The sequence below is a fragment of the Microtus oregoni genome, unplaced genomic scaffold (genome assembly GCF_018167655.1).
Source record: "Microtus oregoni isolate MIOR12 unplaced genomic scaffold, Mior012 000001F_ref0000356, whole genome shotgun sequence".
Taxonomy (NCBI): Eukaryota; Metazoa; Chordata; class Mammalia; order Rodentia; family Cricetidae; genus Microtus; species Microtus oregoni.
The window spans coordinates 2,105,806-2,121,023 of NW_024543060.1; the positions used below are offsets into that span (position 1 = coordinate 2,105,806).

Genomic DNA, 15,218 nt, shown 5'->3' on the forward strand with positions numbered 1-15,218 from the left:
TACAGGAGGATTTGGGGATGGATTTGAGAACTTCAGTTGGTTCCCAAGTGTGTTTTCTAAGGTAAATTAACAGGAGGATTTGGGGATGGATTTGAGAACTTCAGTTGGTTCCCAAGCGTGTTTTCTAAGGTAAATTACCAGGGAGAAAGGCACTCACAGCTTCAGTCACAGCACTGCATCCCCATCTCCTGTTAGGAGCGAGACCTAGGTTTAGTGCTCCGCAGCCTGGCCTTCTGCTGTGTGGTGGACTCAGGGTGACAGACAGAGAGAAGCAGAGGGATGCTCACCAGAGCCACTGTCCTTTCTCCTAAATCCTGGAAGTGTAAGCACATGGGTGTCTAGTGTTTCTTCCCTAGTTTAGATGGGGTCATATCTATTTAGTTATTAAAATATTGACCCCATTTTTTAATTTGACCCGTTCTTTTAAAATCACAGCCTTTAACACTAAATCTTACTAACCTTATTTAAAACAGATTTTTATTTTACTTTTTTATGTACATGTGGCAAAGAAAATAAGAATGCAACAGCAATAATAAAACTTCCATCATGGCTGTGGTTTCATGCTTGTCAGTACTATTTAAAGCAACTAAGTATAAAAATGCTGGTTGATCCTGGAAGGCAAACATTTAAAGTAGAAGCCCAAAGACTGTAACCCTGGGGAGCCTAGGTCAGATGGAAGAACATTTCACTCTGGCACTTCTTGCCTCTTTTAGCCTGATGGAAAATAGAACAAGTTATCATGTGTATTGTGAAAGAAACAAGAGGATTCACCTTGAAAACCAGAGACAATCGATCAGTCACACATCTATCTTTACAAGTTTGGTCACAGAAACAGAGAAGCAGAGGTGGGACCTGCCTGGCTCCCCAGTCTGGAGAATGTCTTCATCAGCTGTGCACGCTTTCCTTTGCCGTTAGAGAGTGAGGAGAAATGACCTCTGCAAACGTGCATAGCTCGCTCCCGACAGCTGTGACGGCCTGACTGTCTGGGCATGCCTTAGCCTGCCTGCCTCTGTACTTACATCATAGTTGCCTTTTCCTTTATTCCCATCTAATTTGGAAGCCTCAGCTGATGGCTCCCGGAGGAATGGATTCACTCTGGGAATTTTTCTTTTTGAAGTAGGGGCCTTTTTGTTTGGTTTGGTTTGGTTTGGTTTGGTTTGGTTTTCTTCAGCTCTGGAGTGAATGAGGGAAGCAGATAATAGATTCTGGGTCTGGTCTGTCTGGGCTTGTTCTAGGCCTGTGTGACAGTTGACTTTTTTATATGTAATAGCTGGGCCATCTTCAGACAGTCTCCAGCATCTCTGTCACACAGCAGCTGTACCCTTGAGGGAGCTAGCTTGATGTTTGGAAGGCTGTCCTCACAAGAGAGGCTTAGGGTTGGCCCTTGAACCTTTCCCAGTTGAGAGACCCTCAGTGGAAGGGTGAGCGCAGATGCTAACACAAAGCTTTTCTGTGGAGTGATCCTGTTTTCCCTTGTCCTGTGGTGTAAAAGCTCACTGACTGGACTGTTGACCGCCTGACTGACTCAGTTGTTCCTTTCAGGGAAAGTATCAGCCCTTGGATCAGGTCGTAGTGGATGGCATGTTTCCAGATTGTGTCTTGTTGCTGAGATTTCCTGAACTTGAGAAGTCACTTCGTCATGTGACAGAAGAGAAAGGTACGGTGCACAAACCTTCGGCAGCAGGCCGTGGCCATGTGACTCTGTGAGGTTTTCAGCAGGGAGATCTGAGGGATGAAGATTATTCTGCAGAAGCTGAGGTGCCACACAGTCATGGAGGGAGCCTTCCCGTAATGAACAGTGGTCTGTAAATTTGACATACTAGAAAGTTGAAAACAAAAATCCTTTACATTGGAGAGGGAAAAGATGCCTGAAGACCTCTTGTGCCTTATCTTCTGATAATGGTTCTTCCCTTCCTTCCTATAGCTATGGAATATTCCATGATTCTAACCTAGGAGGCAAGGGAAGGGGTTCTGCAAGCTTCTTGGTTGTGGAAAACCTTGAGAAAGGAGATTTGAAGTGACTTGTCTCACTCTGACAAAGGCGTCTGCAGCACACTCCTTGCATAAACATTATAAGAGAGTGGACACACCTTCTCCTTTATGCCAGCTCCGACAAGGCTGTCTCTGTTTTCATCTTGACAGAAGTCTTAGAAGGTTCTGTAATATGAGGAAGAAAGAAAGGGCAGGCAATTGAGAATCTCTGTAAAATTGTCTGTCTTCATAGACAGTAAAAACCCAGAGGCACCTACAAGAAAGCACGACTTGGAGTCAGCACGGTGTTGAGCCGTAAAGCCACTTCCAGAGAGCAGCTTTGTGTATGCAGTCGTGCTGTGAAAGTTCAGTGTGGGAAGGGTGTCTGTCAAATTGCCCTATGGAAATAATGGACATTGTCAGAAAAAGTAACTCCAAGCAGTTTGTTGAATTAAATGCAAAACTAAAAATGATTGAACTTTTGGAAGAAAAGGGGCAAAATTTGTATGATCTTGGGGAACTCCAGTATTTCTCAGGCACAGAACCACCTGTATAAAACCGTGTATCTTATATTTCATCTAGTAAATATTCTTGGTTTTTAAAGACACAGTTATGACCACTTGACAGTTTTACGCGACTCAGGAGTTCTATGCCTAGTTCTTTTTCTAGGCATATGTGTGTCAGTGCAAAAATTTGAGTGAGGATGCAGCCTCTCTTTTGTTTTATTTTAAATAGCAACCATCCTCAGATAGCCCAAAAGTGGAACAAATGGCTGGCTGAGATGGGTCAGAAATGTAGTCTCTAACCAGGAGCACACTGCAGACAGCAGCATGGAGACGGCTCGCAAAAGCTGTCGAACACATCCGCACGACCCATTTCTGTGAAGATCTAGAACAGCAGCTCTCAAAACTGTGGGTCACAGCCCCTTTGGGGGTTGCATGTCAGGTGTCCTGCACATCAGACATTTACATTAGGATTCATAGCAGTAGCAGAATCACAGTTCAGAGGTAGCAGCGAAAGAATCTTATAGTTGGGGTCATCACAACATGAGGGGCTGTATTACAGGGTCGCAGCGTCCGGAAGGTTGAGAAAGGAATCTCCTGGTGCTCCCTGGCCACCTGAGCACTGCAGGTGTGCTGTGAGAACTCTAGAGCTGTGGGTGTAGGGGACCTTTAGTGGGCGGGGCACATTTTAGTTTGCCCCAGACAGTTGTGATAAGATGTCCTGAGAGAAGTAGCTGGGTGGAGAAAGGGTTGATTTTGGTTCACAGTTCCCGTACAGAGCAGCCAGAGTGACAGGAGGACCGTGTCACAGCCACGGTCAAGAGCAGAGCAGCACATTGGTGCCTGTGTGCATGCTGCTCCTCAGCTAGCCTTGTCTGCTCTTACACAACCCACAGGGGGCAGGCCTTCCCACCGTAATCATTGCGGTTGATCTAGACAATCTCCTATTATTGAGATTCCCTTCTTAGCTGGTTGTGTTGGCTCATGCCTTTAATCCCAGCACTCAGGAGGCCAAGACAGGAAGATTTCTGTGAGTTGAAGGCCAGCCTGGTCTACACAGAGAAACCCTGTCTCAGGGAGGAGAAAAAAGACTGCTAAAATATCATCGTCATCTGAGATTTCTTCTGGCCATCAAGGAAGAATTATATGTAAAGAGCTTGTTAGTTCCTGCTGTTAGTGTTTACAGATGTCTTTGCCACCTTTTCTTCCATATTTTTATGTGGCAGACACTGTATTGTAACTTGTGTGTGTTACTTCCTGTTGTGCTCACACATCTCCTGAGTTATCCCCTCCTTTGTATTGGAGAAAGCAGGTTCAGAGAGTAATGTTACATCCCAGGGTGATTGCACTGCAGCAGATCTGTAAACCCAGACAGGCAGCTCAGTCTGATTCCACCCGAGATGGGTAGTCTGTGTTATAAGTCTATGGCTGATGTTAGTTTAATTCATTAGACTGAGGTTCTTACTTTTCTCTTTTAATTCAATGCAGAAGTAAACAGCAAGAAGTACTACAAGTATAGCGCAGAGAAGACCCTGAAGTGGCTGGTGAAAAAGGTGTGTGGCTTTGCAGATTAGACATAAGACCAGACCTATGACCATCATGAATAGCCAGGAAAATGCCTGTAGAGACCCCAGGTTAGACAGAACCTAGTTTTCTTTTGATTGCATGGCCCTGCTTCCGAATGCCAGGAGCTCTTGTGATTGGATGTTGCTCAGATAGCTGGGGAGGGGCCGGTTAATTCTAAAGTCTTTCTTCTCCATTCTCATAGCGCCTCCCACGGTGTTGTGTGGGGCTCAGAAAGCCCATGTGTTAAGATCATTCAGTACTGTGGCTCCACCTCTCGTTTACTCATTTTCCGACAGCTGGTGTCTTAGTCACTGTTCTATTGCTGTGAAGACACATGAAGGCAACTCTTCTTATAGAAGAATTTTTGAATTGGGGTCTTGCTTGCAGTTTCAGAAATTTAGTCCATTATCATCATAGCAGGGAGCACGGCGCTGGAGCAGTAGCTGAGAGATTTATACTGATCCATAGGCAGAGAAGCAAAGAGGGCCTGGCATGAGCTTTTGAAACCTCACTTCCTCCAACAAGGCCCTACCTCCTAATGCTTTCAGAGAGTTCTACTCCTTGGTGACTAAGCATTCAAAATGTCAGCCTATGGCAGTCATTCTTATTCAGACCACCAGAGCTGGCAGAGATAGTTCTAGGTGCTTAAATATTTCCTGGATATCTGGTGGACCAAAAGCCATCTGGGGAGTCATGGCATTGCAAAGTTATCTTGAAAGTACATTCCTGTGTTTACCTCCTAGGTCAACCAAACTGTGGTGGCATTGAAAGCCAATAACATCAATGTTGGAGCCCGGGTACAGTCATCTGCATATTTTTCTGGTGATCGGATTTCCAGGGACAAGGAAGGTAAGCAGAGGGTTGCCACAGAACTAACTGCTGTCTGCTCTATGAGGGGGGAAGCTTCCTGCTCTCCTGTGTAGACAGCTGTGTAGACAACTCTGAGCTCAGACACTGCCGACTTCCAGCCTTAGGTGGTGCCGGTCACTAACTGTGGCTTGAATCATTTGTTTGGCGAACAGTATTGTATACTAATGGTGATAGTGACTGTGAACACTCTTGCTACCCTTTGTGAAGTGTTTGTATATGACAGGTGTACCAGACATGTCATGAGAAGCAAGGCTGTGCCAAATTCCTACCTAGCAAATAATGAAGCCAGAGGACTGCTGATGGAGTCTCTCAGCTAGACTACATGGCCTTTGGCCTGGCCTTCATCCTGCCTCAGGGCTCTAGGGGGAGTTCACTCTTAGATCCCAGTATCTCACATCTCCTCAGAGAGTTCTCGGTGTTCTAGAAGTGAAAATTAATTCTCTTTGCAAAAAAATGTTTTGGTTTACATTTTTGTCTTATTCCTTTCCTTCCTACCTTCTGTCCATCCTGAGAACTGACCCTACAGTCTCAAGCATGCTAGCCAGACTGCCACTACATGACATCCTCAGCCTGCTGGAGTGTGGTTGGCACTGAACACAGGAAATTTAAAAATTTAGTGATTCTACATTCTGCTGATTCAGTTTTTCCTGTTCTGTTACTGTGTTTGTGAGCATACTCATTCCTGTTCTGTTACTGTGTTTGTGAGCATACTCATTCCTGTTCTGTTACTATGTTTGTGAGCATACTCTTTCCTGTTCTGTTACTTTGTTTGTGAGCATTCTCTTTCCTGTTCTGTTACTGTGTTTGTGAGCATACTCTTTCCTGTTCTGTTACTTTGTTTGTGAGCATTCTCTTTCCTGTTCTGTTACTGTGTTTGTGAGCATACTCTTTCCTGTTCAGTAATTGGCTTATTGAAGCAGGCTTGCAAAAAAATGGCCATTAAAAAAGAGATTCAGACAATTCTTGCTGTTAGGTCTGGTTTGTGATTTTATTTGTATTTGGGTCTTAACTAAGAAAGCTGGCCTGAGTCTTTGGTTTGTAAAGGGGTATTTAGGGCCATCTCTGTGCAGTCACGCCTGGGGCAGCATCCCTTTTTACATCTCATCCATTGTACTTTTCTTTTCCTGATGGGTAGGTCTTAGTATCCCTGTTTTACCAATGCAGAAACTGAGAGTAGAGGTTAAGTGAATTTCCAAACCCATGTAGAACAAGAATTTGAACTTGGATCAATTTGACTCAAACCACTGCAATTATTACTAATTATTTTTTTCATTCCGTATTCTGTTTCTTTCAGAGGACTATGTTCGCTATGCCCATGGTCTGATCTCTGATTACATCCCTAAAGAATTAAGTGATGACTTATCTAAGTCCTTGAAGTAAGTGTCATTCATCTCCAGTCTGACCCCAAGCTCCTTCATGCTCCTTCTGGCGGGGGGTGGTTCAATGGCATGGAGTGTCAGGTTATGATGAGATGTGAGCCTTGGGCTGTGCCACACTTAATGGACATTCAGCAGAATGATTTGATTTGGTAGAAACTGACTGTAGTAAAATAAGTTTAGAGTTAAAATTGTAACTCTATGCAGTTTTAGAGGATAATATGTGTTAAATTTTTATCTCTTACAGTAGTTAATTTGGTTCTTTGTGATCATTTTAAGAGAGATGGGAAGTAAAAAGAGACAGTAATAGTTTTAAAAATTACAAGTTCTATAGTGTGCCTCATGCACAATTAATTATAAGATCTCTACCACCAAGTGCCTTCCTGGTGCTGAGTGCTCAGATCACTGCGGACTGGAACCCTGAAGGGCTACAAGAGTAGCTGGTCTTTAGGATGATCCTATTTGTAGCCTTCCCTTAGAAAGATCTTTAATGTGTCTTAAAGTCATTTTCTTATTCATTTTCAAGATATTAGTAGCTGGTATTAAAGTTTTATATGCCTGATGACTTAATAACTTTTTTTTATCCTGTTTAAATCCTTTTTCTTCTTTATTATATAATAAGAGATAATATAGTTGCTGCTTCCAACAAATTCCATGGGTCCTGCTGTTCTAGTTTGCTTTCTGTTACTGAGATACAGCACTAACCAAGGACAGCCTGAGGAAGGGAGGGATTATTTTGACCTACAAGTTACAGTCCATCTTCAAGGGAAACCTGGGCAGGAGCCTGAAACAGAAACCAGAGTAATAAAAGACACTCGTATTAACTTGCTTATGTAGCTTTCTTATACAGCGTGGGCCCACTTCCTGGGGATGGTGCTGCACACAGTGGGCAGGGTCCTCCTTCATCAGACGTACCCACAGGCCCATCAGTCTCTTCAGGGCGATTCTTCAGTTGAGGTGCCCTCTTCCTAAGTAATTCTAGGTTGTGTCAAGTTGACAGTAAAAACTCATCACATCTACTTCAGAAAACTGTAGTGGAAACTGGTTTCCTGACCAGTTGCAGGTGTTGATGGCTTGCTTTTACTAACTGTCTCTCTGCTTGATGTTCTCTGGATTCCCAAGCTGCTTGTCTTGATAGAGGCCTTTGTTTCCTTTCCATTAATTGTGCTGTTTTTTTTCCGTTACACTGAATTTTGGGTGAAAGATAATGCAAAGTAAACTACTCTTTGATAGACAATAGGGTTTATGTGACTTTTCCCAATAGTTACAGTACTTCTTACTTTTAAATTAATGTCATTTATTTAAATAAATTGTCATTTATAAAGAAAAATATGCTCCTCTGCCAAAATGCAGTCATGGAGGTGAAAGGTAAGCCGCTGACTTCAACAAAACAGGTTCTAACTGTGTCTTTAGCATAAACATGGCTATGTTTATGTAAGGACATAAGAGGTAAGATGTCATTCGTTAGTGAGGCTGCCTTCCTCACTGAGGTGAGCAGGATGATAGGCAAAGGTCGGGTCTCTCTGCAGATAAGACTCACCACAGCTTCTCTGTTGTCTATGAGATGTGAGACATACCATGACCATGATTCTCACTCCTTAGGCTTCCAGAACCTCCAACTTCAGTTCCAAACCCTCCATCAAAGGTAAGAAACTGTGACCAAGACACCTTTAGGGACTTAGAAAACTACTGTGCTTTTAACTGTCACTTCAACTGTCTTGAATGCTTGCCTGACATAGTATAACTTGAACTTTGTACTGTATGACTGTTTTAGTTTGTAGATTTTCCTGAATGGTGTAAACCTTGTTGATTTTAGCAAAGGTGCTTCTATTAACATAGATTGGTGAGGGCTAGAGAGCAGACTCAACAGCTCTGAGTACTCACTCTAAGATATGCTGAGATTTAAGTGCAATTTGACTTCACAGACTCTATCTTAAAAGATGGGACTTCTTTTAAGACAACTGGTGACCTAGGATTGACCTCAGTTCCAGGAATGTGCTGTGATAGAGAAATTTAAAACAGACAGCCAGTTAAGGTGTGAGACTAGAAAAGTGAACGAGGTCCAGATGTCTCTGAAGACATCCTGCCCTCACAGATACCTTGTCAGTCATCTATGGTTCTGTGTTAGGGTTTCGCACCCAAAAACTGACCAATGGTTTCAGAAATCCTCTTACTCTGTACCCTCTTTACCCAGTCCCAAGACAAGACGTGGACCCTTACTTGCTGCATCTCTCCCTTTAAAAGCTTGTCTTTTTCTGAACTCTGCATTCTCTTCTCACCCGCTGTGTTGGTTTGTTGTCCGAGCTTAAGCTTGCTAAACAAAGATCCTCTTGAATTTACATCGCAATACCAAAATCGACTTTGTGGTTTCGTTAGAAATTTTGAGACACAAGCGTAACTTTTGGGTTCCATGATTCCACGGGAACCTCGTGTCTGGTAGGCTGGAGAGCCCTATGCTATCTGGACAGTATTTGGGAGCCTTGCCATGAGTGGGTCATGCCTGCACCAGAGTGACAAACCGTCTTTCTTTCTCTGTCTTTGGTCTCTTTGCGGCAAGTTCTTTCTCTGTGCCCTTGGTTTTCTATAGTGTTTAAATTTGTCTATATTTGTGTATTTGACTGAGATGAATGCAATGGAAGAGACAACTTCTCTTCTGGATCTACTTCTGACCCACTACTTGGATGTAAATGCACGTGCTCGTAATTTTCAGTTCTGATTAAGAAGCCTAAACTTTTTAATGATCAGAATGGCCAACTTCTTAACACTGGGTGGCCACAGGAGGGAGTCTTTCAACCTAATCCTCATAGAAGCAATAGAAGGCATAGACCCCAGGGAGGATACCCAGATCACATCCCTTACATTGTGATCTGGTGTGATTTGGTACAAAATCCTCCTTCCTGGGTTAAATCTTTCTTACCTCAATAGGTTAAGTTTCTGGCCGCTGCAGAGTGTTCACCACCCAATGCTTCTCAGCCCTGCCAGACCACACTCGCCAAGTTCCCATCCTTGCCCACACTGGGAGTCCGAGCTGTGTCCCAGCCTTGCTGGCTGACTCATAGCATCGCTGTCTCGGAGGAACAGTCTGGGAGCTGGAGGCCAGGAGAAAAGGAGCTGCCTGCTAACACTCCTTCTGCTCCTAAGCCAGAAATCCTCCAAAGGAGCAACACAGAGGAAGAAATCTTTCCCCCTCCACCCTATATTCTTTCCCCTGGTGGTGCAACAGCCCCACCTGCCCAACCACTCACCCAGCCTACCCCTCTTCCGCTGGTCCCAGTGAGAGAGGGACCAGTTCATGGGACTCACAGCCGTAGGGGAGATTACCCTGATTCTAGCACAGAAATCCTTCGAGCAGCAGGGGCCCCAGATAAGGATAGGAATCAACCAAATCGTGATTGGCCTTTCACCATTAGTGACTTCTATCGTTGGAAAGCCCTATGTCCACCTCTCTTGGAAAATCCCAGTAAACTGATTGGTCTCCTTGAAAGTTTTCTTGTAAATCATCAACCCATGTGGGATGACTATCAGCAGCTATTAAAAAATTTTTCTGACTGCAGAGGAGAGGAACCTGGTACTGATCGAGGCCCGGAAATTGGTTCCCGGCCCCACAGGAGAGCCCACAAAACTTGAGCCACTTATAGATGCAGCCTTTCCTCTAATTCGTCCTGAGTGGGATTATAATACATATGAAGGTAAGAGGAACCTCTTGGTCTACCGTCAGGTTCTGTTGGCTGGTCTCAGAGCAGCCACCCACGCTAATAGGAGTAAAATCTGTGCTGTAATACAGAGAGCAGATGAGAGACCAGCAGCATTCATGGAGCGCCTCGAGGAGACCGTTAGGAGGTATACGCTCTACAATCCCACTGCCAGGACATTGAAGTCACTTCCATGATGATGACGGCTTTTGTTTTGCAGTCAGCTCCAGACATTAGGGAAAAATTGCTAAGCCTAGACTACCTTAGAGAAAAGAATGTCTGGGATTTAGTGCTAGTGGCAGGAAAGTTCTATGATAATAGGGTTAGTGCGGAGGAAAGACAAAAAGAGCAGCGCAAGATCCGACAGCCTGCTAGAGTATGCGCTGCCACAGAGGAGTCGGAGGAGCGTGGGAGCCTCTCACAATGCCTGGCTGCTGGAGAGGAAGATGGAAAACCAAAAGGTAATAAAGGAAGGCCCCGCGTGGGAAAGAATCAGTGTGCGTACTGTAAAGAGGAAGGGCACTGGGTTAAAGCATGCCCTCGAAAGGCAGCAAGGAGAAATACCAAAGTTTGGAAACAGCAAGACATGGACAGCGATTAGGGGAGATGGGGTTCGGATCCCCCTCCCCGAGCCCAGGGGAACCCTAAGAGTGGAGGGGAAACCAGTTGACTTTCTGGTGGACAGAAGAGCCCAGAACTCAGTGTTACTGAGGGCTGATGGACCCATAACAGACAAAAAGACTTGGATCCAGGATGCTACTGGTGCCGGACTTTATTCATGAACTACTCAAAGAATGGTAGACTTGGAACCTGGTGATCCCAGAGTGCCCGTACCCCTTATAGGCCCATGATTAACTGAAATGAAAGCCCAGATACATTTCTCTGATGCAGGAGCTAAATTGCCTAATGAAGATGGAGAAGCTGTGTGCATATCTGGTGACAAGTAGTGAGGCGGAAGAGTAGAGGCTACATCTGGTAGCCACGGAGCCTTACCCCCAACTAGAGAAACGGCTTCAGAAGTTCCATCTGCATGGGCCCAGACGGGGAATGGGCTGGCTAAGCATTGCCTCCCTGTATATGTAGAAACCAAACCAGGAGCAAACCCAGTCAAGGTCTGCCAGTACCCTTTGCCTCTAGAGGCCAATAAGGGCATAACACCCCACATCAGGAGATTGCTGGACTTGGGGGTCCTCAGGCCTGTACAGTCGGCCTGGAAAACACCCTGCTGCCTGTCAAGAAGCCTCACACTAATGATTACAGAATGATCCAGGACTTGTGGGAGGTCAACAAGAGGGTGATTGACATACACCCCACAGTGCCTAACCCATACAACTTACTCATTGCCCCTAGACCTAAAAGATCCTTGGCCCCCCCAGAGCCAACAGTACTTTGCCTTCGAATGACATGACCCCAGAGATTGTGTCATTGGCCAGCTGACATGGACGAGACTACAACAGGGATTCAAAAGAATCTTCGCTGAAGCTCTAAAGAAGGACCTGTTTGAGCACCAGGCACAGGATGCAGATATCAAATTGTTGTAGTATGTTGGTGACCTACTATTGCAGCCATAGATCAAGAGACCTGCCTAATTGGGACTGAGCGACTATTACGAACTCTGGGAGACCTAGGGTACCATGCCTTGGCCAGGAAAGCCCAAATCTGCATGCCTCAGGTAACGTGCCTGTGGTGCATCTTAAAGGAAGAACAGCAATGGCTTTCAGACACACGGAAAGAGACAATGCTTAAGATCCCTATGCCTACTACTGCCAGGCAAGTGAGAGAGTTCTTTAGCTCTGCAAGTCTCTGTGACCCATGGAGAACTGGCTAAACCCTTTATGAAGCCACCAAGGAGGGCTGGGATTTCACTTGGACCAAGGACCACCAATTGGCCTTCGACAAACTCAAAGAAAGCCTACTCTTGCCATCAGCACTGGGTCTGTCAGATGTGACTAAACCATTTCATCTGTATGTAGATGAAAGCAGAGGAATAGCCCAGGGAGTCTTGACCCAAACACTGGGCTCCTGGCAACAGCCTGTAGCTTACCTGTCCAAGAAGTTAAACCCTGTGGCGGCTGGATGGCCACCCTGCCTCCATATAATAGCAACTGTGGTCCAGCTAGTCAAGGACATTTGACAAACTGATCTTGGGACAAAACCTCACCATAACCACCCCCGCCACCCGATCGATGGCTGGGCCGTGACAGAATGACTCATTATCAAACTCTTGCTAAACGCCTCCAGAATAACTTGCCAGGTGCCAGGTACCCTCAGGTCTGGATTCCGAGCTAGAGGCACCACTGCACTACCATTCAGAATCCTGGCCCAAGCACACAGCATTAGGTCAGACCTACAGAACACTTAATGTACAAGACTGCATGCAGCAGCTTCATGCAGGACGGCCTAAGGTATGTGAGGACAGCGTCACCACTGCAGAGTAGGCAATATGGGCAGAGTCAGTGCCAACTAGCAGAGCTGATTGCCTTGAGGAAGTATGAAAGGTTAACATCTACACTGACATCCGGTACGTTTTGACCACATCGCATGTGCATGGGGCAATATGCAAAAAAGGGGGGGTCTGTTAACCAAAGAGGGAAAGCATCAAAAATAAAGATGAAATTCTGACCCTTCTAAAAAGGTTGCCCAAGAAACTGGCCATCATCCATTGCCCGCGGCACCACAGAGGAGATAGACCCATCCCCAGTGGAAACAACCTGGCAGACAAAAGCACCCGGCAGATGGCACACCATACTAATGTAGTCTTTGCACATGTACTGGTAGATCCTGGATCAAGACCCCTATGATGCGGTGTCTGGATGGATAGTAGAGAGCAGCAGACAGTAAAGTCATCCTCCCTGAACACCTGGGAAAGAAGCTCCTCAGCAGGATTCATCGATCTTCTCATACGGGAACCCAGAGAATGCAGGACTTGGTTAGACAATCAAAAAATCAAAGACATACAACAAAAAATTACTGACATCACTACTAACTATAAAGCCTGTTAGCTTACCAACACTGCAACCAACCCTAAAAATCCTGGACTTGACTGAGATAAGAAGCCTGGGGCCTACTGGGAAGTAGAGTTCACTGAGATAAAACGTGGCAAGTATGGTTACAGGCATCTGCTAGTATTCGTAGACACTCTTTCCGGATGGACTGAAGCCTTTGCTACCAAATATAAAGCAGCTCCGGTAGTAGCAAAGAAACCACTTGAAGACATCCTGCTCAGGTATGGCTTTCCAACCATGACAGTGTCAGATATTGGGCCATATTTGGGGTAAATCAGAATTTAGCCCATTCTAGGGAGCAATTGGAAACTGCAATGTGCACACAGACCCCTGAGCTCAGGACAGGTAGAAAGGATGAGCAGAATGCTAAAAGAGACCCTAACTAAATTGACCTTAGAGATTGGCACAGATGGGGCTGTTCTCCTTCCCTTTGCCCTATATAGAGTTAGAAATTACCCCTACCAGAAGGGACTAACCCTGTTTGAGATCATGTTTGGTACATCACCTTCCATTACCCCCAATCTCCAGGCAAACCTGTTAGCAGATTTGGCTGGCCGTGAAATCCTCGACGCTGTATGGGGAATCCAATGGCCTCAAAGGAGGTCTGACCTAAGTTAAGAGAACTTTATGAATCTGGTGCCCCTCCCCACCCCAGTCCCACAAGTTCTGGCCAGGAGATTGGGTATATGTCAAGAGACGCCGGACGAAGCCTTTGGAACTCAAGTGGACAGGACCCTATGTAATTCTGCTGACCACACTGACCGCACTCAAGGTCCACAGTATTGCCACTTGGGTCCACTACTCCCATGCCAGACCAGCAGATCCTTTCACCTTAAAGGAAGACTATCAGGGTAATGGATGGGAAACATCAAGAGACCCAAGGAATCATCCCCTCAAGCTGTGTGTGATCCGGCAGTGGCAATCATCTGCCTCCTAACTACAGCGGTGCCACCAGCTCACAAAAAAGTCTGCATGTACCCTGGAGACTAACATGGGTGATCACTTCTGAAAACGGTGATCAGATACATGCAGCCTCAACAGAGGCCCTGCATGACAACTGGTAGCCCGACCAATTATTTATTTTTATTTTGTACGTCAGTATTTAGCCTTCATATGTGCAGTACCTGCAGAGTCCAGAGTTACAGAACTATGTGAGCTGCCATATGGGTGCTGGGTAGTGAACGAAGATCTTCCAAAGAGCAACCAGTGCTCTTAACTACTGATTCATTTTTCCAGTGTAGACAGAAACAGCCAAAGCAGCTTCTTTATTAACCAATGGTACATGAATGAGCATATTCACAGCATACAGAGGGAAATCCCACATCCTTCCAGTCTGGTTTTCACTATTGAGACCTTCTTTTGTTCATTTTATCTGTTGAGACACAGTCTCATTCAGTCATTCAAACTGGACTGCAACTCATTTTGTAGCCCAGGTTGACCTTGACCCACATGGCAGTCTACTTGTCTCAGACTCCTAAGTGCCAGGAATGCAGGCATGCACACCTGGCGTGCATCCACTCACTTTGTGCTCATAGGTCATTATTATATAGTAAGCCAACCTTTGCTGCTGCTGATTCCTTTGCCAAAGATTGCTCTGTGGCCAAGAAAATCTTCCTCTTTCTTACGGCAAGGAATTTCAGAATTTCCCTGTGTCTTTATCTTGTGTCCTGGAGCCCATAAGCAATGACTCTGCTGGTTCTTTGTCCAGTAAACACAGAGTGTGAAGGAAGATGCGGGAATGCAGGCTGCATTTCTCAAGGGCACTGGTGCTGGCTTGTACGTATCTAGGAGTTCCACGAAAAGCTTATAAAGGTCTGTGCAAATCCACATCGTGATCACCCTGCAGTCTGCCCTCTGCACAGCACAAGGCCATCCACTCAGCTCTGCTTTCTCTGAGAAGCAGAGACTTCCTTTCCACATTATGGTCCCCTGAATTCTCAGCCCAAGTCACAGAAGTCTCGCATGCAGGACATGTATGAGGAGCACAGGGATCTTGTGAATGGTGAAAATATGTGACGGTGTGACCTAGTTTCACTGGACCTGATGGACACTGAATGTGTACGAAGACTGAGATTAGCACGCACATGCTTGTGCACGTGCGCGCACACACACATATATGTACATAGGTCTTTTTTTTTTTTAAGATAAAAAAGCTATGAGACGGGCAGTAGGATGGCTCAGGGGATAAAGATGCTTGCTAGCCAGTCATGAGTTCTCTGAAATCTATGTAGTAAA

The 15,218-nt window shown here is 45.4% G+C and overlaps 1 protein-coding gene across 1 annotated transcript in view; it reads left to right on the forward strand.

Annotated features, from left to right (window-relative positions):
- Positions 1 to 15,218, forward strand: part of Rnaseh2b (ribonuclease H2 subunit B) — a 38,871-nt gene that overhangs the window by 20,473 nt on the left and 3,180 nt on the right. Inside the window, exons 5-9 of the mRNA XM_041669955.1 lie at positions 1,543 to 1,657; positions 3,963 to 4,027; positions 4,784 to 4,889; positions 6,205 to 6,286; positions 7,889 to 7,931. Coding sequence (XP_041525889.1) covers positions 1,543 to 1,657; positions 3,963 to 4,027; positions 4,784 to 4,889; positions 6,205 to 6,286; positions 7,889 to 7,931 — 411 coding nt within the window. The remainder of the gene's footprint in view (positions 1 to 1,542; positions 1,658 to 3,962; positions 4,028 to 4,783; positions 4,890 to 6,204; positions 6,287 to 7,888; positions 7,932 to 15,218) is intronic.